The sequence below is a fragment of the Diorhabda carinulata genome, chromosome 11 (assembly GCF_026250575.1).
Source record: "Diorhabda carinulata isolate Delta chromosome 11, icDioCari1.1, whole genome shotgun sequence".
NCBI classification, from domain to species: domain Eukaryota; kingdom Metazoa; phylum Arthropoda; class Insecta; order Coleoptera; family Chrysomelidae; genus Diorhabda; species Diorhabda carinulata.
In genome coordinates this window covers 3,900,232-3,923,191 of record NC_079470.1, presented here as the reverse complement: position 1 = coordinate 3,923,191, position 22,960 = coordinate 3,900,232, and the positions used below count along the sequence as shown (strand labels likewise).

At 31.5% G+C, this 22,960-nt stretch overlaps 1 protein-coding gene across 1 annotated transcript; it reads left to right on the top strand.

The window, feature by feature from the left end:
• The first annotated feature begins 1,705 nt into the window (after positions 1-1,705).
• LOC130899614 (outer dynein arm-docking complex subunit 3) lies at positions 1,706-22,877 on the top strand. The gene is made up of 9 exons (XM_057809680.1): positions 1,706-1,805; positions 7,938-8,212; positions 9,401-9,502; positions 14,358-14,546; positions 16,330-16,633; positions 16,692-16,869; positions 19,332-19,590; positions 22,532-22,652; positions 22,759-22,877. Exons 1-9 carry the CDS (start codon positions 1,706-1,708, stop codon positions 22,875-22,877), a joined length of 1,647 nt encoding a protein of 548 aa, XP_057665663.1.
• Positions 22,878-22,960: the final 83 nt, after the last annotated feature.

Here is a 22,960-nt window from a genome sequence, read left to right as displayed (position 1 = left end):
CATTTCGTAGGGGATTTCAACTACCTTCTTCAACGTCATATCAATTCAAACTTTTTTCATCCCCCGGTTTTGAAAAGGGTGTAGCTCAAAGAGGTTTCATAAGCCACATTTCGTACACGAATGCCAAATTTGAACTAATGAATCTCCTACAATTTTTATGATTCGTAGATTTAAAAAAGCTCAAAATTTTTGGCAAGAAAAACCCTACAATTAATATTCGAAACATTTTCTCATAACATGAATAGTTTTTGGTTAATTTAAGAAAAATTCTTTTTATATCCAGATTTCGAAAATGCAGTGTTGAATTTAATCAATTATTTTTTCTAAACTAAGCATTCAAAACCTGTCAAATCACATGAATCGTAACAATAATACATAAAAGAAGTTAATTGCAAGTGGATTACGATTAATTTTAATTAGGGTGGTAATGGCAAGGGTATAATTATTACATTTTTCAAAAAAAGAATAAACCTTATTTTTATTATAAATCAGTCAACTCTTATGCAAAAGACTTTTGAAAGTGCTAATTTTAAAGGTTTTTCTAGTGCTTTGAAAAATATCTCTTGAGTTTTTTTTCCAAAAATTTGATTAATTTAGTTATTTCCGGTTTAAAGGTTTCCAATTTAAGGGCTCCCCAAAAATAGCCATCTTTCAACGAGCCATAACTCAGTTATTATCGAGCTTACAGAGGTCCTTAAAAAACGAATCTGTTTGTTTTTTTATTAACAAAATTTTTGTTCTGAATAATTTTGCCGATAAAATGAAAACTTTTGAAGTTATTCATGAAAAACGCGAATGAAAAATGAGCAATTTCAATCTTTAATAACTCTAAAAGTAACAGCTTTAGAAAAAAATTTTATAGAATAAAAGTTGGTTAGAATTAGTCAATCTATCGACCTACGAGATTATTTTGTGGCCCACCCATAGGGGAAAAGCACCCTTCGGCACATGGCTTGTTGCCCTCTTTGTCTCTATCTCTATCAGCTTTTTCTAGTGGAACTACTTGTGAAAAGATAGGTAAGACTGGTCCATAAGCTTCGATAGGTCTATGGTTCCATCCCGTTTTTGTGTGAAAAGACTTTTATTCTTTATAAAGAGGAATTCGAAAAATATGAGATTGATGAAATTGAAAGAAATCGTGGAATGACGATGACGAGAAGTTTCAAGAAAAAATCATTCTTTTAAAATTGATATTAAACTGGTAAACTGGGAAAGGCAGTTAATACGCCTATGTATCACGAATGCTTTATAATTTATTTACTCTGACGCGTTTCGATTGTCAAAGAATGTCACCAACCAAAAATCATATTATTATCTAGATTGTACTTGTCCGTTTAATATATCAAAAATTAAAGATTCATTTTGAATCGAATTTTCAATTCAAAAGTTGTTTCAAGAAATCATTTCAGAAATCCAAAGGATATTTCTACATTTTCGCATGAGCAATTTCATAACAAAAGCCGTTAAAACTTGTTAAAAGTAGACGAACATTTCGTAATAACCCCGTAAATTTTATTTGATCAATAAACTTTTGTAGTCAATATCGTTAGCTGTTAGTTAGTTCTAACAAAGAAAAATTCTAAATAGTCCAAATAAATTTGAAATAAAGTTTATAATTGTAAATTTATGACGCTTTTCGTGGATATAATACGCATTTTGATCTCATCCCTTTTTTGTGAAATTATATTATTGAAGGTTATACGAAATGACGTCTAAAAGTATCAACAACGGAGTAGATAATCCGGAGAAGTTGGCGGAACTCAATAAAAAAATATTAGAGATCAAGAAAAAAATTCAATTGTCAGGTAATTAGCAATAACAATAATTTTTTTAGAATCAAAATGTCTCTGTGGCGATTATATTGTTAGCTTCTAATGTCATCTGTGGTAATTGTATCAAAATATAATTGAAAAATGAGTTTGAATACTCATATAAAGAAAACGGTTCTCGTTATTTGATAAATATGAAAAAAAAAATGTATTTCTAGCGTTAGTTAAACATTATTTTAAGAAAGAAAGATGAAGAAACCAAAAAGAAGTTACGTAAATATTTTCCTGGAAGTGTTCAGTACCGTAGAATGATTTATAATTAATTATCTGCCTTTAAAAGTAGTTATAAAAGATTTTTTTTCAACTTTTTCTTTGGAATTGGAAAAAAGTGCCGAACAAAAAATGTGCAGCATAAAATTCTCTACAGATTGGTTTGTAAGCTTTCTTCCTAACCTCAAAATTTCCATTGTAAAATGGGTTCTAACGCTCAAAAATAATTTAAATTGCGGGTAACTCGAAAACCATGAGGATTTCGACACAAACCGCCAGGATAAAAAGTGTGGAGCACAAAATTCTATACAAAAAAGGTTTAATTTTTTCCCTAACCTCAAAATTTGCATTATAAAAGCGAATAACTCAAAAACTACAAGGGTTTCGAAAAAAGTGCTGGAACAAAAAATGTACAGCATAAAATTTTCTACAGATTGGTTTGTAAGCTTTTTTCCTAACCTCAAAATTTCCATTGTAAAATGGGTTCTAACGCTCAAAAATAATTTAAATTGCGGTTAACTCGAAAACCATGAGGATTTCGACACAAACCGCCAGGATAAAAAGTGTGGAGCACAAAATTCTGTACAAAAAAGGTTTCAATTTTTCCCTAACCTCAAAATTTGCATTATAAAATGTCAAATTTCAACACTCAAAATTGAATAAATGAATCGCGAATAACTCGAAAGCTATGAGGAATTTGGAAAAAAGTGCTGAAACAAAAAATGTACAGCATAAAATTCTCTACAGATTGGTTTGTAAGCTTTCTTCCTAACCTCAAAATTTCCATTGTAAAATGGGTTCTAACGCTCAAAAATAATTTAAATTGCGGGTAACTCGAAAACCATGAGGATTTCGACACAAACCGCCAGGATAAAAAGTGTGGAGCACAAAATTCTATACAAAAAAGGTTTAATTTTTTCCCTAACCTCAAAATTTGCATTATAAAAGCGAATAACTCAAAAACTACAAGGGTTTCGAAAAAAGTGCTGGAACAAAAAATGTACAGCATAAAATTTTCTACAGATTGGTTTGTAAGCTTTTTTCCTAACCTCAAAATTTCCATTGTAAAATGGGTTCTAACGCTCAAAAATAATTTAAATTGCGGTTAACTCGAAAACCATGAGGATTTCGACACAAACCGCCAGGATAAAAAGTGTGGAGCACAAAATTCTGTACAAAAAAGGTTTCATTTTTTCCCTAACCTCAAAATTTGCATTATAAAATGTCAAATTTCAACACTCAAAATTGAATAAATGAATCGCGAATAACTCGAAAGCTATGAGGAATTTGGAAAAAAGTGCTGAAACAAAAAATATACAGCAGAAAATTCTCTACAGATTAGTTTCTAAGCTTTTTTTCCTAACCTCAAAATTTCCATTGTAAAATGGGTTTGAACGCTCAAAAATATTTTGAATTGCGAACAAAAATGTTCAGCTCAACATTTTGTACAAAAAAGGTTCAAATTTGATCCTAGCCTCAAAATTACTTGTATAAAATCGGTTTTAACGCTCAAAAAAATTTTGATCGTGAATAACTTGAAAACCACTAAGAATTCGAAAAAAGTGCCGAAGCCAAAACTGCAGAGCACAAAATTAGTACACATATTTTTGTGAAAGATAAACTATGAAGAAGTCTGTGAATATTGAAATAATAATCAACCGAGATCGAAGATAGTGTTTATGATCGCTTTTTTTAAAAGTTAGTTCATTTGAAACCAAAAAGTAGTTCATGTGAGTTATATAGATGAAAATATTGAAAATAACACGAAAACCAGTGCCAGTGATTTTGTTGCTAAACTCATTCAGTAACCAAAAACCTCCGAGAATCTAGAAAATCAGAAGCGCCCAAATCAATTTTCGGTTTAATCCTATTCTATCTGTACTAAAGGTAAAATCTTGATTTGATGCAAAATATGCAGTAATCATGAATGCCAGTATTCGCTTCAGGAACACAAAAATAAACAGGATTTTTGTCCCGTACACAACCAACACCATTGATGAGGCGTTTATTAAAATTGAATTTCGTCGGCTTATTTTGAATTCCTTAATAATTATTTTATACAATTAGGAACAAATTAAATGGGGAAATTATGATTTTATGATAATATTGGTACTATAATGTATCTGGTAAAAAATAATCAAGTTCATTTTAATAGAATTAGAGACTAACAAGTTAAGACATGTTTAAATTGATACACATGAATTTTCATATAAAAAAACCGACATTATTTATGAGACACCCTTTATAATGAGTATTGCCCGTGTAAAAATTCTCTAGTGAAAAGGGAAGTTCCTAATAACAAATCAGTGGTCGTTCTTTCTATCTTACGACCACTCTCAATTGAAAAAATGTTGAAGGTGTCGTCTGTCGTAGCTGTACGTATATAATTATGTGATGGATCGTATCATCACAACAAATCACAATTTGTTAGTGTCAATTATTCTCATCATTTTGTCGGATACACCGGAAACACACAATACGACATTATGTACTGATATACCGGACACTACGATTGTTTCTTTAATCAATTTTTTATTTTCACTGCTTAATTATTAAAGCACAAATAAACAAAAGCTAAAATTATGATTATTCATCAAGTTATTTTTCATTTTATTCTAAAATTATGAATTCTACATTCAATTTTTCTCTTATCCTTTCGTTTCTTCTTCGATTTTGTCTGGTGACACCTCTGGCTCTGCGAAAGTACTTTATTTTTTCTGCATGATTTTGCTTTTGAGTGAGTTTGTAAGTACCCAGCTGTCACCGCTCATCATTCAATAAGTCGTGTGACTAACTAAGAAAAACACATTTTCCCAACGACAAATCGATGCCGCGCCTTGAAATAAGCTTCAGTTTCAGTATTTGATTCTTCGTTTGAGCTAAATTTGTTACGCTTTTTTCAAGATCAGCGAATAGCTAGTAATCACTGGACTATACGGTGAATGAGAAAGCAATTCGTTGAGTGTAATTCGTTCAATTTCCCCATCGTTACCATCGGTTTGTGAATAGGTGCATTGTCTTGGTTTTTTCTTCGATATATGAGGCCGTTTTACTTTAATTTTTGCATTCAAACTATCCAACAACTCTATGTAGCATTCGTTATTGATTGTCTCTCCCTTTTGGAGATAGTCGATGAACAATATTCCATTCGTATCCCAAAATACTGAAGCCATAACCTTTCCAGTTGACTGTTGTGACTTTGGAAGCTTCGGACATAGTTCACCGTCTGCAGTCCACTTAGATGATGATCATTTTGATTCCGGACTGAAGTGATGGATCCATGTTTCATCCTTTGTCACTTTTTGAAGCAAAAAATCTATTTATTACGTGTAAACATGGTCAAACATTACTCTTAATCATCAAAACGTTGTTGTTTTTGACCGACTGTGAGTAAACGCGGCACCTACTTTGAAAAAAGCTTTTTCATGGTAAAGTGTTCATGCGTAATTGTAAACACACTGTTTTCTGATATATTTATGGCCTCAGCAATTTCAATTTACGATTAGATATAACCAATTTGAGGACTTTTCTAATGTTTTTTCAAGTAACCACTTTTTCATCAAGAAGCAATGATAATTTAACACACGAATTTTTTTAAATCCGTTATTTTGAAAATAACAAACGTAGCTTCACTCAAATGGCTGTCACGTTTTTATGACTAATCGAAATGTCATGGAAGTTTACACAGAATCTTTTGATGGTTGATACTTCATAAATTTGATAATGAAAGCGCCATCTGTGTGTCAGTCACACGACTTATTGAGTGATGTTGTATGTATATAGACCGATCGGAATATCGATTTATGGACTGTCATTCTGGAGTGTTTTCAAAAAATTTGTGCTTAACGCATTCTTCTTAGCGTGGCGTATCAAGTCCCCTTGACGTTGGCGAAACTCTATGTATCTTGAGCTAGTCTAAATAACTGCTTCTCTTATCCCAGTCCATTCTCTAATATTCTTCAACCAAGAGGCTTGTTTCCTTTTAACTCCTCTACGATCTTCAACTTTTTTCCTGCATTTAATGTTATCCACCAACTCACGAACCGTATTTGCCCTGTTAGGGACTGCATCTTCCACGGTATCTTGAGCATGCGTCTATATAACCACATTTTAGAAGCTTCTAACCGATTAATGGTAGATATTTTTAAAGTTCATATAAGACACCATGTAATAAGACAATATGTAACATTTGATCATCCGTTTCCGGAATTGAAAATTTAAATTTTCATTAGAGAAAGTGCTACCTCAATTCTACATTTTATTTCCTTGTCGGGATCCAGTTGTTCAGTAATATAGCAACCAAGATATTTGAAACTGGACGCTCTTTGAATCGTTTGTCCGTTTTCCCATTCTGTCAATGGCGTTTAAAAGGCATTGCAGTCCATTCCAGTCGTCACAGAGTACAAGTATGCAACCTTGTCTGACTCTCCTTAACATTTTGCAGTCTTCTGTCGATTTTCCGTTGATTAGAAGGTCCGCTCTTTGGCGCCAACATCGGCGAAACTACCAACTCCTTTTTCCCTTAATAAATGTATTAACTTGTCGTGTTGTACTCGATCGAATGCCTTTTCGTAATCGATAAAAACTGCAAATACATCTTTGCGTTGGCCCCGGCATTTTTTGTAGTGATATATTCAGTCCAAAAAGTGCTTCTCGTATTCCCAACCCATTTCTGAAGCCGAATTGAGTTTGGTCTTGATCTTCTTTGCACTTATTTCTGATTCTAGAATATTTTTATAGTGTCACTCATAAAACTTATCAGTCTATAGTGGCTACAGTGCTTTGGACGTTGTTTTTTTTTTTGGCAAAGTTATGAATTCGGATTTTAACCAGTCTTCTGAATAAATATGATTGGAAAGTTTGACTAATATTCCTATGTTTTCTTCGTTCATGAGCTTTAGGATCTCTGTTGGAATTTTGTCAGATCCAACAGCTTTCTTATTTCTAGCCAACTTTGTAGCATGTATCGCTTGTGATTTTTGTATTTCATTAATGTCATTATACAGTTCTTTCATGTACACATACCAAGTTGTTCGAATTTCTTCTTCATCTATGATTATTTTTCCTTTTGAATCCCTTAAGGTATGAGGAGTCTTCTTGTTGTATAGGCCAGCTACTTCTCTGACTTTTTTAAACATATTGAACGTGTCATGTTTGTCTTGTCGTTTTAATGTATTTTTCTATTATTTTGGAAATGTGATCTTTAAAAGATTTCTTTTAATATCTTTTTCAATTTGAGTTTTGATTTCCAGTTTTAATGTTATTGGACTTTTTTGAGCTCGATTTTAATATCAGTGGATTGTGATCCGATGCAATGTCTGCGCCAGGATATGTTTACCAGGATATAGTCAATCTGGTTTCTAGTTACGTGAGGTGGGTTTCCACGGCTCAAGATCGTATTTAAATGTTTTTCACAGTTTCATTAAACCATCCTGGGTCCTTGAAACATTATCCTACACTTGGTCCATTTGATTTTTTTTTCATGATCTTCAACTTCATTGTAAAACAGAAAACCTCACTTTTCATATTTTTTTTGTTTTCTTCAACATAATTCCAATAATTTTTGACTAAATTTTTAATTTGTGCTACCTTTACATCATCTACCTTGATCTTATATAATATTTTTCGAAACATATCGTTCATTTTTGTATAAAAGTATAAATCATCGTTCAAGGGTTAAAAAACTTTACCTCGGGGCTAGAGGGAGCCTATGGACCCTCTAGCCCGTATGGAGTGTAAAAACACAAACAAATTTTTGGACCCAGGGGAAAGTTTATCAATTTTGGTTGGGGATCAATGTGTTATTCAAAAAAGTATCAATTTATTCCCATTAAAAGTAGTAGCAGCTAGATCTATTTAACAGTTTTAACTTATTAATAAATTTTGATTCATTTCCAGAGGGACAGAGGAAAGCTCTTTTCGAAGACTGCGAAGCCGAACGAAAATCTAACATTAATGAGATAATCAAACTAAAAAAAGAACTTTCGGAACTTGTAGTGACTCTTCACGAATGCAAAAGTTCGCAGACGAAGTTCCGATTGAAAAACAAAACTCTCGAAGGAGTTCCCGGTTCTTTAATGGATAAATCTCCAGAGCATGTGATGGAACTCATTGATACCAACATTATTGATGAAACTAAAAAATTAGATTTATTGCGATACCGTTCGAAACAGGTAGAAAAGGAAACCTGTATTACAATTATTTTTAATTGTTATTACAGAAAATTGGTTCAAAGATTTCATTTGTTCAAACAAAAATATTTCTTCCTCCGGATTATTATCTATACCTGTACCTAAATTTTAGTCACACAATATCACAATGTAGTTATGATAAAGTGATTCACAAATTCAAAAGAGGTACAAAAAATGCAAAAACATGTCCCATGGAAACGTTTACCAACGTAACTTCCTGGTTTACATACACTTTTATCATTATTGTTTCCTTTGGTACACGAGAAGTGCTACTTAAGTTTTGAGATTTGGCAACACTGAAGTGATTATGTCGAATCTGACATTGACATCACAAAGTTTGACATTTTTAATGGTGAATGTATTCAGAACGTGTCGTCATACGGATGTTATTTGAGTTGGAATTGAATCGCAAATATTTCAGAGCGAAATGATTTACAATGTGGATTAAACCAAGAGCAGTGCGGGCCGCGACTTTTGTTGATGAAACACCATCTCGAGTCAACGTGTCAATGCAGTTTTTCTGCGCACTCATTTGGATAAACCAGTTTAGTTGAACTTTTTCACTAATTTACTGACATTAGATCTTGTTATGGGATTTCGGTTAGGATATAAATCATTAAAGATATTACACGTTTATTATTGAGTTCTATGCCTATCAAAATATCCTAATATCATTAAAATATCGATTCGTTCTTTTTCAGATAAACGATTCGTTGTGACTTTCAATAAACTTTAACAATAATAATTTATTGAAACATCAAATTTTTTATTTGTAGCTATAAATTCGAAATTATGGCATTTAGGTATAGGGAACATTAGATGAAAAATAATAAGAATTTCTTAAGGATTTAGAAAAGCGAAAAATATATTTAGGATGATCAATTTGAAATAACAATTTTTCCGATAAAAGGCAAGATCTGACAACAATGTAAATACCACCATAAAACTCACTCTGTATAAAGGATAGTTTTGCTGAAAGATCCTACACAAGTTTATAAAAAGTTTTTGCGGATCAATTAAAGCCCTATATGTTTATCTTTTGGTAGGAAGTATTTTAAGTTTCTAAATAATTTGGGTGGCTAAGAAACTCAAAATTGAAATGAAAATTTTGTAGAAAAAATGCACCCCAATCAACCGAATATAAATAATAATTTACATTAATTATTTTAGAGAAGGAAGTATTTAACAGAACTGGCATCTAAGTATCAAAAACTACTTAGTAAACACGATAAAAAAGAAATGAATAAAAAGGTGGAACAGCCGATTAGAAAGGTAATATTCCAAAAGTTAAATAAAATAAATATATAATTTATTGTTATTTATGAATTGTTGTTTCGCGTGTACTCGTCACGAGCGGTTTCACATTAAAGAGGTCCATTTTCCAATGTAGCGCTGCTCCATTTGAGCAATTTGCGGTTGAAATCTCTTCACCGTGTCTTTCTGGAACTGTACCCAAATTGTAGGAAAAGAATTCTAAATAGAAGTGGTGAAAGTGACATATTGCAACCTATTAGGATTGGATGAGCTTTGAATGGCCTTCAAAACCAACCGTTTAACATCACTCGCTTAAAAAGAACTATTTTTTCTTGAAACATTTTCCTTTATTTGCACCCATACCAGTTCAATCGAGTTAGTTCTAAATGTAATGGTGGAAATGTAACCACCGTCATTCCACGATTTTCCGCAATTTCCTCAATTTCATATTCTCCGAATTTTTCTTTACAAAAAATAAACTTCTTTTATCACAGAACCGGAATGAAACTTGTAGTGCAGGCAGTCAAGCTCAAAATGGTGTCAAACTCTCCGAATTCTTTAATGCAGCTCCGATTTTCCTGAAAATTTAGAATTAAGCTCATCTTACCCTCCATATCAAGATCTACATGGTCGCAAGGTGTGCAAAATGTTTTTAAGGAGTGAAAACCACCCCTTATTGAAAAATATCAATATTATAGTTTTTCCTACTTTTTTTCAATTCAAAAGTTTTTCGTTTATGCACCATAAATATCTTAACATATTATGTAATAGAAAATTTATATATTTTGAAGTATCAACCCTTAAAAATCTTTAAAAACTACCCTTTTGATGAAAATAATATAGGAACAAATCTTTTAACGATTTAAAACATTGCAATTTCATTTTTACTGTGAAAAATTCATAGCATTTTAATAAAATTCAATTAGTTATTAATTTTTATTATACAACCCTTAAAAAATAACCCAAATTTGCAGAGAATGTAATAAAAATGAATCTAATGACTACCAACTTTTATATTTTGCACTCTTTTGCATTCTATTAAAGTTTCTTGTCTCCACTAGAAATAATTTTCAATAGTCTATACTCTGTCAACCCTTAAGAACCACCCCTTTGATAAAAAATTAAAAAAAAAAATTTTAATGACTGTTAATGTTTTGAATTCTTTCGGTATTCAAGTGTATTCTCCAAACACGAACTGTTTTTTCATTTTCTACACCCTGACACCCCTTTATCAAGATTATAAGTATATCATCTCTTGGTACTCTTAAATGTACCTACAGGCAACTTAGCGTCAACAGAAAAAATCCGTGCGTCAAAATTTGAAACTTTTTTATATCCTATAATTCACAAAAAAAATTTCAAATTCTTATTTTTTATGTAGCTCCATTAATTTTGAAGCTGTCACATCTATCAAAAAACCATTTTTAAGGTAATTTTCAGGACTACTACTTTATGTTAGAAGGGCTTGAGGCCCTCCATATTTTATTAATAAAGGGTCTGAGGATAAGCAATCCTCGCACTATAGTGACAGATTAATTTTGTTATAACTCCGTCAATTTTTATGCTAGAAAAAAAATTAAAAAATCGAAATAATCGTCATAAAAAATGCGTTAGTTTGATTGGTTATTCGTTTTTGTATCTCTGATAGTTATGGAGAAAAAATGGGCAAAAAAAATTTTTTTTTAAAATAAAAAAAAAATTATTATTTAATACTAATTTTTTTCAAAATTATGTATTTTTGTTCAGCCAAACTTTCAGATGTCGTAAATAACATCTAAATAAAGTATTTTGTACAAGGAACAAGTTTAATTTTGATTTTCAATGGAATGGCATTAGTTTTAGCGCAATTTTTTTTAGCTTTAACTGTGTTACACTATATCTCACTGAAATTCCAGTCGAAACGACTTTTGTCAGTAGTCATTTGAAAGGTCTTTTTAAGCTCTTTAAAAAGTATTTTATGACTTTTTGTTGAAAAGTGCACCCTTTTCCCGTTATTTGAGGTTAAATGCTCAAATATGCATCAAATGCTCAAATTACGTAAAACAAAAGCTATTCAAGTATCTATAACTTGCTTTAGGTAGAACATTAAGATCTTAAAATATAGCTTAATTTCTTTGTTTTTTTATAAGCTTCATTTTTCTTTATGACACTTTTTTCGATAAAATGTATCATTACAGAGTTGTACGTAAAAAACTATTGAAAAATGCGGTTTTTTTGACGAAAAATCGTACTTTTCAATTGCGAATAACTCAAAAACTATCGATCTAACGAAAAAACTTTATATAACATTTTTTACTTTAAATTTGCTGCTCTTTCGATTTTTCCGCCCCCGGAAAGGGGCGGCAACCCCCCGGGGAGAAAGGGGGTTTGCACACTTAAGCACCACGTAGATCTCGCTTTCTGTCGAAATTTTAAATAAATCGGTGCTGAATTAAAGAATTCGGAGGGGAAAATGCTTGAATACCTGGCCTATTGATATTATTCTTGGAAATTAGGCAATTCTGTAAATATTTTTTCAACCACTTGGTCTCGAGTGATAACCAACATTATGCATTAATATTATACAGCTCTGAAGAAGAAGATATATCATTTATTCGAACCATTCTTTAAAAACATCAGCTTTCATGTCCTCAAGATAGTCACCGGAACGAGTAGATTCAAAAATTAATAAACCACCTTTAACAAAACCGCCGATGTGTACAGTGGCGGACAGAGGCTAAAGCGGACCGTAATATTATAATTCCGGGCTTATTTTTCAGTCATGAAATATACTTTGCGTAGTAGTTCTATTTAATTATCGGATTCCAAAAAGAAAATAATAGACATGTAGAAAAATTGACTTAAAACTTAAAAAATAATACTTTTATATAATAATAAAATTGACAAAAAATTGTTACAATTTGGAGACAAAATCTTGTAAAAACTAATAAACTGACATAAAAATAAATTTATAAAGATAAATTGATAAAATGATTAGAATATAAGTCCATAGCAAAGACACTTTTCAGTGAATATGCCCTCAAATTATTGCGAAATGCGGAAAAATATGATATCGATTTGATTTCAATTGGCAAGTGATTGTGCATTTTTTGCATTGTACAGTATCGAGCACTTAACTAATTCTGAACGTGGAGAAGGTAGGTAAAGGTCGTGCTCCGCGTCCCTAGTCATACAACAATCTTTTTGAAATTTTTGAAGCGTGCTTACGAATTAGGCAAACGGGTTCAAAGATGAATAAGGAAGAATCAGAATTTTTAATCTTTTCAAGAAGTCCCTGCAGTGAGCCCGCTGTTTAGTACGAGTAAAGGACAAAGTAGTTTGAAGATTCGCTCAAATGGAGTCGCACTGCACGTGCCACATAAGAATTAGCGGCTCAATAAGGGCATCATAAACTATTAAGAAGTTGGATAAGTTCAGTTCTTTGGAATCTGATCTCAGCGCAAAACAGGAGGAACTCAATATTGTAGATAGGCGAAAATATGATAAGGCGGCAATATGTAACTCCCAAAATTTTGACTAAAACCATAGATAACAGTTTGAGAGATCTGGAAGATCAATTACAGACCACATTTTCGCTCTGAGGCAAACGCAAAGAATGGGGTATGAATACGATCGGCCAATTTACTCAATTTTCATAGATTTACAAAAAACTGTGAACAGAAACAATCTGTACAGCATTATGAACGATCCTAGTATTCCAAAAAAGTCGAAAATAACATTCGAACATACAAAAACTAAGGTAAAGGCAAAAATCAAAGAACATTAAAATGTTTCCACGGAGCAAAAATCGTCTCTATCAAAGCATTGACGTCGCTAGACTCCTAAAGGGTTTGTTCAAAAATCACAACAATCGACAGCTAATAAAAGGACTGTCAGATGACTTACATAGTCACCCTTACTATAAACTCATTTCCTATGGCTAAAAAAATAGTTTTTGAGGAAAAATATTCAACCCTATGAATCTACAAGTTGCTATATATCCAGTGTTGCTTCGGAAAAGCTTCCCGCTGGAAGATAGGATATGTAAGACACTAGCTTGGGAATTGTCAAGCTGCTTAGAGGAAAAGATTATGATACAAAAAATAGACACAAATTAGTTATGGAGATCTTATTGACAGAATCTTGAGGGTTTACCCATTAATAGATACACTAGCATAGAAAAAGAAAGAAAGAAAACGTTTCTGTGCATCGAGAGTTCTTTTGAGGTCTGAAAATACGTAAAAGCCAGATCTGGATAATATGGTGGATGAACTACCTTCAAATAATTTAAATTTCGCGCCATTTATAACATTTAAATTTACCAGTATTTTATGGAGGATGTCATTATGGAAGGTAGAGGTAAGGAGGACCAACTCATATGGAGGCTGACCTTAAAAACTGTCCGTTTGTAGACGGTAAATTATAATTCAAAATTTGACCAAAATGGCGCTCTTGTCGGACGAAATATCATATGAACTTAGAAAATTCAATATTTCAAATGACTAGAGTCATTAATTAAATATTGCTATACAAAATCTAAACTATATAGTCTAAAATATAACCTAGAAATCCAACTGTGAAATAACGCTGAATGTTAATTAATTATCGTGAATTTGTAAGAGTTTTTGCAAGTAATTATAAAGTCAATTACCACAAAACATTAATACACGATAGAATAATCAAATTTGCTCAGTGAAAAATTGTCCGAGTGGACGTATAATGAAGTCATTATCTTTCTTTAAACTCATTTTTGATTTGATGGACACTTTCTGTAGCACAAAGATGGTTCTCCTTACCTCTACCCTCCATAGATGTCATATTAGTAGTTCCGCGTCAATTTGGTTAAAACAAATAACATTTACAAAACTAATGAAATTAATGAAACTGTTAATAGGCAACTACGAAATTACAAAACGACATACACGCCGTCGATGTCCAAATCAGAGAAGCTATGCACGTGAAAAATAGATATATGGATATCTTTAAATCTTTAAAGTCCGATTCAGACAACTTTGAAGGAAACATTAAAAATTTGGAAGAAGCTTTGGATTTGCAAAGAGTCGATATCGAAAAACTTCAAAAAGTGAGTATGAGAATTAGATCACACACGCGCTCGTCTAAGGAAGCTCGTCCCGTTAAGCTAGGCATCCACTCCTGCATAAATCTACGGATGGATGCGGAGCAAGACATTCCACCACCACCTGTCATTCAAACAGGTCCTCATCGTGTTGTCTCCTTCATCTGCCACTAGTTCTGTGAGAGGGTTAGCTCGGTGGCCTTACTCCCTTATCTTCGCGATTGTTTGATCTTCGTAATGTTTGTGTAAACCCTTTCCAACTTTCTTCGACAAGAAAAGATAAAATCACTGTCTATCGATGCACATGTTTCTTGTAGTCCTCTCTGGTGTACTTAATAAGTTAGCTCCTTTAATTCCTCGTTCGGATGTGATTCAGATCCTCGCTTTTCTGTCCTGGCGACCATAATGCCCTATATTCCTCGATGAGGAGTGTTTCATCCTCAATATGCTTTTTATGATGTTTTTCGGCACTCTATTTGAAATTCCGTCCATCCTAGAAGTTTTTGATGACGCGAGCCTAAATAGTTGTTTCACTTTCAGCGCTGTTACGAATCCTAGGGTTTCTGATACCCCTCGTCTAGGTATACTTCTATCATGCCTGAGAAATCATTAAAGTCATTGGTTAGATCCTCTTTAAAGACTTGGATATATTCCATATGTCGGGTTTTTGAGAATCTAGTTAGTTAATCCTTTTATTCCTTTCCTTGTTCCTGTACTCCTGTAGTTGTTCCAGAATTTCTTTTGGGCTTTTCTAGCTATTAGATTTTTTCTCAGATCTTCGCTTATATTTTTGAATCTGCCGGATTTGTCTGCTGCCTGCGCGTTTTTTTACTGATCATCGATCCTACTAGAGTTGTTACTTAAATTTTTAGATATTGGCAAAACTGATGTTAATGTTACAAATATGAACATAAAGTTTGACATTTTTAATGGTGAACTTACTCAGAACGTGTTGTCATACGAGTGTTATTTGAATTATTTTCAACAAAAGTTGTTGGCGCACAAAGCACTTCATAACCTGTTTTTTCGGAAGAACTGGACATGTCGCAACTGTTCTATAACGAAGAACCATCAATTCTGATTAGTGCACCGCCATTTGTTTGCCAAAAAAAAAAAAATCAGGGAAACCAATCGCAGAAGACGAATCATTCTATACCACGACAACGCGAATTATCACACATCAGTTTAAACAAAAACGTTTTCGAACAGACAAAACATCGAATTGATGGGTAATCTGCCGTACAGACCTTGTTTGACACCCAAGGATTTCTTCTTATTCTCGCAGATCAGAAATAAGTGAGGAGGTCAACGTTTTTTTACACCCGAAGAAGCGGTTGCGCGTTCAAATCAGATGCTTTGAAAGTACCTTAATCAGAATGGGAAAAATGCTTCAAAAATGGGTTCAAATACATTCAAAAGTCTTTTGATCTTAATGGAGAATATATTAAAAAAACAATAAAGCCATATTCAATTATAAATATGCCAGAATTTAAGTAGCAACCTTCGTATTAGCCTTCTGAATTTTATTCAGTCAATTTTTTCACGTTCCTCTTTGTTTGTTCAACAAAAAATTATGTAAAATCAAATTTACAACCATACTACGCAATGTAAAGTATAATAAGGTATGTTTCTAGATACACATGACGCCATCTATTGTTCAGAGGACATACTTTCTATTTATAGAACCAGTTGAAGAAGGTATTCTCGATATATGTCTTCGATGGCGTCTTTATCGCTTGTTTACCATCAATTATGTCTTATTAAGATCGGTTACAATTTTAATTTATAGGTTATGGACGAAGCAAGCCGGATGCGTTCTCATGCTCGCAGTATCCTTTTGAAAGAAGAGAAATCCGTTAACGAAGCTGCTCTGAAAAGAGAAAAAGAAGCTGCAGAAGGTCGACGTCTTGTTAACGAACGTCGATTAGAGCTTGAAAGACTAGAAAAGAAAATTTTCCAAGGTGGAAAATTACCTATAAGACCGGAACCCGAAGGCGCAGAAGACGCGCAAGATGAAGAAAAATGTCCACCGCTACCACCACATCCCGTAGAAGTCATGACACAATCTTTCGAAATTTTGAAAAAAGCCACAGGTTATTTTGAAATGACAAGCAGATTTTTAAATAAATGTATTCAATTTTCTTTTTATAGGTGGTACAAGTACAGAAGAAGTTTTGGAACGGTTCAAATCTCAAAAAGAAACCGATGAAAAGTTGTTACTTTTACGAGGTAAAGCAGAAGAAGAAAAAAGGATATTGGAAAAGAAAATGGAATCCATGAACATCAAATTGGAATCTTTCAAATACGCAGAAGCAAAAGACGCAGAACGGTAATACGCCATTTTGTACTATAGAAATGTCCTCACATCTTTATTTTGCTTTATTACTCTTTCAAATATTTTTTTATTTTGAAAAATTTTTGCTCCAATGAAATGAATCAATTTGAAGTCATCTGATTGAAGATAACCAATCAGTACATCCTATAACGTTGTACTCAATAAAAACCTTGTGTCTACAACATTTACCTTTTAAATTGGATAAATTTTTAAGCAATTTGCTTTTTTAAATTTATAAACAATATTTGGTTTTTTAATTTTATATATATATATATATATATATATATATATATATATATATATTTTTGCCTGAAACTGTAATATAATCCGTTCCTGATATATGGCCGACGGTCGTTGAAGTACGTGTTGAAGTCAGTTCATCAAAAATATCTGGCAACACTGAACCAATAATATGGGGTTGCACATACTTAAATAAATTACATTGTCGTATATTTTATGTAAATTATATCAATTATGTATTTGAAATTTTAAGAATTCTACTACACTTGAAATATATACAATTTTCATTTGAAATATGGAAATAGTGCAGTCATTGAAGCGTTATTGCTCCGAATTTTTTTACTTTGAACCGACGAAATTTTGGAATTAGGTTCATCTTACCCTTAACTTCAAAAGTGAAAATGATCCGAAATCCGTACCCACCTTGGGGGTGGTTGCCACCCCTTCTAAGTGGTGTAAACTTTTTTTTGAAAATAACCTCGTATATCGATAGAAGACCTAATTTTGAGAAAAAAATGTTCTATGAAGTTTTTCAAAAAACCCAATACTTTTCAAGTTATTGGTAATTAAAAATTCGGATTTTTTTTCACGTTTTTCATCGGTTTTTTGCAAATATCTTTTTGCAGAAAATATGCATTTTAACGAAAATTTTATGCCAAAAAAATTGTAGCAAGTAAAAAACTGAATAAATCGGTTCGTTATAAAGTATTCTAAGTGCAATATTAAGTGAGATATTGAATATTGAAGCCGTTTTTTATTTTGTCTGAAATTTAATCGATGCATTCAATGCCATCTAGCGGCGAGCAGATACATTTTATGCATTCTAATGAAATAGGGTTTTGTAGTGCTTGAAATAAGCTTTGAAATGAGTACTGTTAAAAGTCTTTTTTACGTATAATGAGTGAGCTGTAATACAAATAAGAAAAACATCTAATGGTTTTTTTCTTTTAAATCAATGTTAAATCACAAGTGCCATCTCCACCAAAATTAATTTATTCCGTCTATAAATAACTTTAATATAAAGAGTTTGATGGATTCTAGCAGTTTGGCTGCTTTAGGACACGTATTTTTCAAAAAAATCACGATTTTAACAAAAAAAACTTTTCGGATTTGTAAAAAAAACCACCTTCTGTTCATCATATCTCAAAAATGATGAAAGATACGTATAAAATTATATTGATATAAAATGTAGGTCTTTTTCTGACAAAAAATTTGATTTTTTTCTTTTTTTTGTCACATAAAAATTGACAGAGATACGATTGTTTAAAGAACGCGCGGCAGCGCAAACACAGTCTCTCTCGAGCCGTTTGACCCTTCACCGTTTTAAAATAAAAGGTTTTTCACTATATATTGTAATGAAAAAAATTGTAGATCTTTATATTACCTTCAAAATAATTCTTTATAAGTTGTGATAGCATCAAAATTGAAGGAGTTATGGTCCAAAAACTAATAGTATTTTTTTCTACTTAGTAAACTGAAAATTTCGGAGTGTGAATATTTGGAGCAAAGTAAAAATACACAATAATAGAGTTCATATTTGTTCATATGTTCATTTGAATGAAGTTTAAGTTCATTGTCGTATTAATTTAATCAGTTACTTTCAAATATTTAAGCGAGAAATCGATTAAATTGTCACTAAATTAACATAACATTTAAATAACAAATAACAATAACATTTAAATCCTTTTCATTTCATGAAAAGAAATTTTTTTAAACAATTTTTATCAAAGGGTTGTTTTTAAGGGTTAAAAATTCGTTTATTAAGATAGAGGACATAAAATACTATACTTAAATCTTTTTATGTTACACCAACGTAACGTTTTTTTAATTTTTTCAATTTAGGGGTTGTTTGCAAAGATTGTAATGTTTCCAGGGATTGAAAATCATTTTATTTTCAGGTAATTGTGCTAGAAAACACTTTATAATTTCACCCCTTAATATTAAACACGTTTTCTAGCGATAAAATAGCTCAACGTAAATTTTTCCATTAAGGGGTTGTTTACACCCCTTAAAAATAATAGGCAGAGCTCAGATCATTCACATTTTTGAAGTTAAAGGTAAGATGAGCCTAATTCCAAAATTTCATTCAAATCGGTTCGGAAGCAATTTCCATCCAAGATTAGAGACACAATTAGAGTAAAATATGCTAGTTTAAGAGTTTTAAAATAAATACGTTCCTGCAGAGTTACTTAGAAGAAACATAAATCTTTTGGTAGGAAAACTGGAGAAATGGACCTGATCCAAAAACAAATAGAAGAGAATAAAAAGAAATCTGAGCGGTATGTAGAATTGCAGTTAAAAAAAGAAGAGGCAATTGAAAATTTATCGAAAGAATTACAAAATCTTTATCTGTGTATTAATCCTCTAGCGGAATTAGATACCGATCCCCTAGTTACTTTGGAAAAAATTAAAAACGACATTAAAGGAGTTTTTGATAAAATCGGAACCGAAACTGAAGATACCAATTCGGAAAAGGTACTATGATTTACTTATAGCCCATTTCTAATTCAAAACAAATATAATTACACAATAATCTGAATTTTTTCCTCTAACTTTTCTGGGGCGTGCGCCAACTCGTGATTTTAATACCCGCCATAAAATTTTAACTTCTGTTACAATGTGTCAACTCGTGATCGCGGTTGTCATGAAGATTAGACAACTCGTAACAGAAGATTATGCACCTCGGGATTTTAATTATGAAATTAAAAATAATATACAAATGAATTGTAAAGAAGTCTTTGCCAACTATATTATTAGCGGTTACTCATTGGGAACGTGGTAACGAAACACCAAAGTGGACTAACTTTAATATATTTCCCGAGCTTTCAAATACTAATGTATTCATCGACTAAGAAATAATTAATTGAGATTATCGGTGGCTTTGAATCGTATTAAATTCATAGGCTTCAATATTCAAATTGACGTTGACAGAAATATTCTAGAGATTCTTGACTCCTTAAATAGATGCAAATGGCATAAGCTTGCATCGGAGTATCACAAAAGCAGTGCATGTCTAGTAATTGGTGATTCGATCCGATGACCATCCGAGGAATTTCTAATTGATTCGGTTGGGTTATTTGATTAAAAAATTATGTCAAAATTATTAATAAATATTGCGCAATAGGCTCGTCCCATGTTAATTTGATTGACCATAGTTTTTGAATATTTTTATCAACGCCAATTTGAATTTTGAATTCTATGAATTTAAAATTTTTACAAAAATTTATGCAACTTAAAGCTACCACAAATCTCAATCAATTATTATTAAGTATTATTATAAGTATTCGAAAGCTCGGAAAATATATTAAAGTTAGTTCACTTTTGTGACGCTGTCTACATAAGGCAGACCTCTCAATATTTAGAAAATAGACTAAAAGGTCATCAGTACTATATAAAAAAATAAAACTACGTTAAAGAACCATAAAATATCAAAAAAAAATATAAATTCAATTATAAAGATTCAAAAATTCTTAGAACGGAATCTAATACACGAAAAAGAAAATTTATAGAAATGGTTCACATTCATAAGAACGAAAAAGCTATAAATGATGAACAATTTAAAATTTCAAATAAAATAAAAGTCAAAATTATAGCTCTATTTTGTAAATTCTAATAAAACTACAAATAATTTGATTGACGTACTGGAGATGTAAGGACTAAGAAAAAATTAATTTTTCTTATTAGAACATTTTCTATTTTGATTGCATTCTTATTTTGATGTTCATGATGTAGGTGATCTTATGATTGATATGAATACGCAAATTGTTAGTTTCAATATCATATTTTGAAGACTTGATAAAAAGTCGAAACGTCAAATTTTCAAAAATCATTAAAAAAAGTAATTTTAAAACAGAAGAGACCCAAAATCAAGAACTTTTTGATAAATATTTGGATAAAGAATTGAAGAAAAGTCGAAACGTCAAATTTTATCTTTGAAAAATCATTAAAAAAAACTAATTTTAAAACAAAAGAGACCTAAAATCAAGAACATTTAGATACATTAATATATCAAATAAAGAAATTTAGCCTTGTATTTTGAACAACCGAAAAAAATACTTTGGACAATATTTAAAAGTACCATCCATATAAAATATAGCTGAGCTTTTCAAACAATTTAAATTTATTTCAGATCCAAACATAATTATGTTATTATTTGAATCATTGTCCAATAAAAAATATTCTCCTTGATCAGTTTTTCAAAGATCAGTATTATTTATAAAATTGAGAATTTAGATTAGGTAACCTAACCTAACCCTACCTTACCTAACTTAATCTAACCTAACCTAACCTAACCTAAAGTATTTAGAAATTCTAAGTTTCAATATTTGGATTTACAAACTTTCCAAAGTTGATTGGGTACTAAATTCCAGGTAATACTCTTAATGAATCCGTGACGAGTTGTATTATGTACTCGGACTACCTTTTCGTTTACCTAAAATATCCCCGTCCCGAGTTGCATCCTTATCTCAACAGATTAAAAATCGGGAAGAGTTATAGCATTTTTTATTTTTTTCAATAAGTTCCTATTTGACAATAGAGGTTAGGTTTTGTCCATCCGTCCGTCTGTCTATAGCAGCGATATCTACAGGAAGATTGTAGCGATCTCGGGTGTTTTGCGTTTAATTCCTGTTTAGCTGTAAATGTGCCAAAACGAAATAAAATTTGGCAATTTAGTTGACCAAAATATGATGCCATTGATCCCATTGGCCAAATGACATGAATTGACGTGAATCGACATCAATGGACATCATAAGACATCGATCGACATCAAATGACAATAGACGTCAATTGCCTCCAATAGACGTCAATGCATGTCATTTGAGGTGATTTTTCAATATAATAAAACTAAGACTAAAGTTAGACTAAGTAGTATAATTTTGGATTAGTTAATTTATATTAAAAATATTGATGACTCAACATCGAATATTCCATTGAATGTTTTGTCTATTTATCTCAATTTTCATAATAAACTGGTGTAATTGCATATTTGAATATAACTTTTAAATCAGAACAACTTTACTTTATAATATTTTTCTGAATTGTAAAGAATAAACTCTTGCACAAAATTCAAATTTTTTTATAAACCTCGTATACTGCTTAAAAAATTTGAGATCTGATGGTCGCATTTCAACTTTTGGACCATGCAGAACTTTTTATCAAGAATAATTTTCTTTCATAAAACCACTAATAAAAAAGTTTTCCATATGGTTCCAGCTTAATTAGACACACTGTATAATTCTTTCTCTTTGCTGAATTAACACAATTCAGTCAAAACTCTGTCAAGATTAAATTGAATCAATGTGGCATTAAGACAGGGTGATATATATAAATCTTAAATTACAGTAACGCCAAAAAAAAAACTATAGAAATTTTGTTTAATAATAAAATGTGCTAATTAATCAATTTTGTTGTACAGGAAGGTATCGTTGTTATTGACCCAAATGACGAAAAGTGGTTACCTGCCCCTTACGCAGGCTTGGTCAGAAGAACCCCACTTCCCCAAACAGGAGCTTCCCCAGCACCACCTGCGCCACCGGGTATGTTATTTATTATCCATCATAACCAAAATAAATTCGATGTTAATGGACATTTTACCATCATAATTTATTGTGTGAAATTTGAAAGGAGAGCAATTATTTTTAGGATCCGAAGATGAAGAAGAAGTGCCTTCAAGAGGTTATTTGAAAAGACAAGCTCAGCTTGTTGTTGATGCTAAATCCAGAAGAAAGAATGTTAGATTGCAAGCACAACGAAGAAATTAATTAGTACTTTAGTTAATTTAATCTGTTTACATTAATAAAATAATAAGTTTTATTTTAATTTTAGTAGTTTCTTTATTACAAAA

What these genes read in the sequence shown, in the direction of transcription:
- LOC130899614 (XM_057809680.1), top strand. Translation starts at nt 1,706, where the DNA reads ATGACGTCTAAAAGTATCAACAACGGAGTAGATAATCCGGAGAAGTTG. An exon ending in AATTTTGAAAAAAGCCACAG is followed by an intron (nt 16,634 to 16,691) that starts GTTATTTTGAAA and finishes TTCTTTTTATAG; the next exon opens with GTGGTACAAGTACAGAAGAA. An exon ending in AAGATACCAATTCGGAAAAG is followed by an intron (nt 19,591 to 22,531) that starts GTACTATGATTT and finishes TTTGTTGTACAG; the next exon opens with GAAGGTATCGTTGTTATTGA.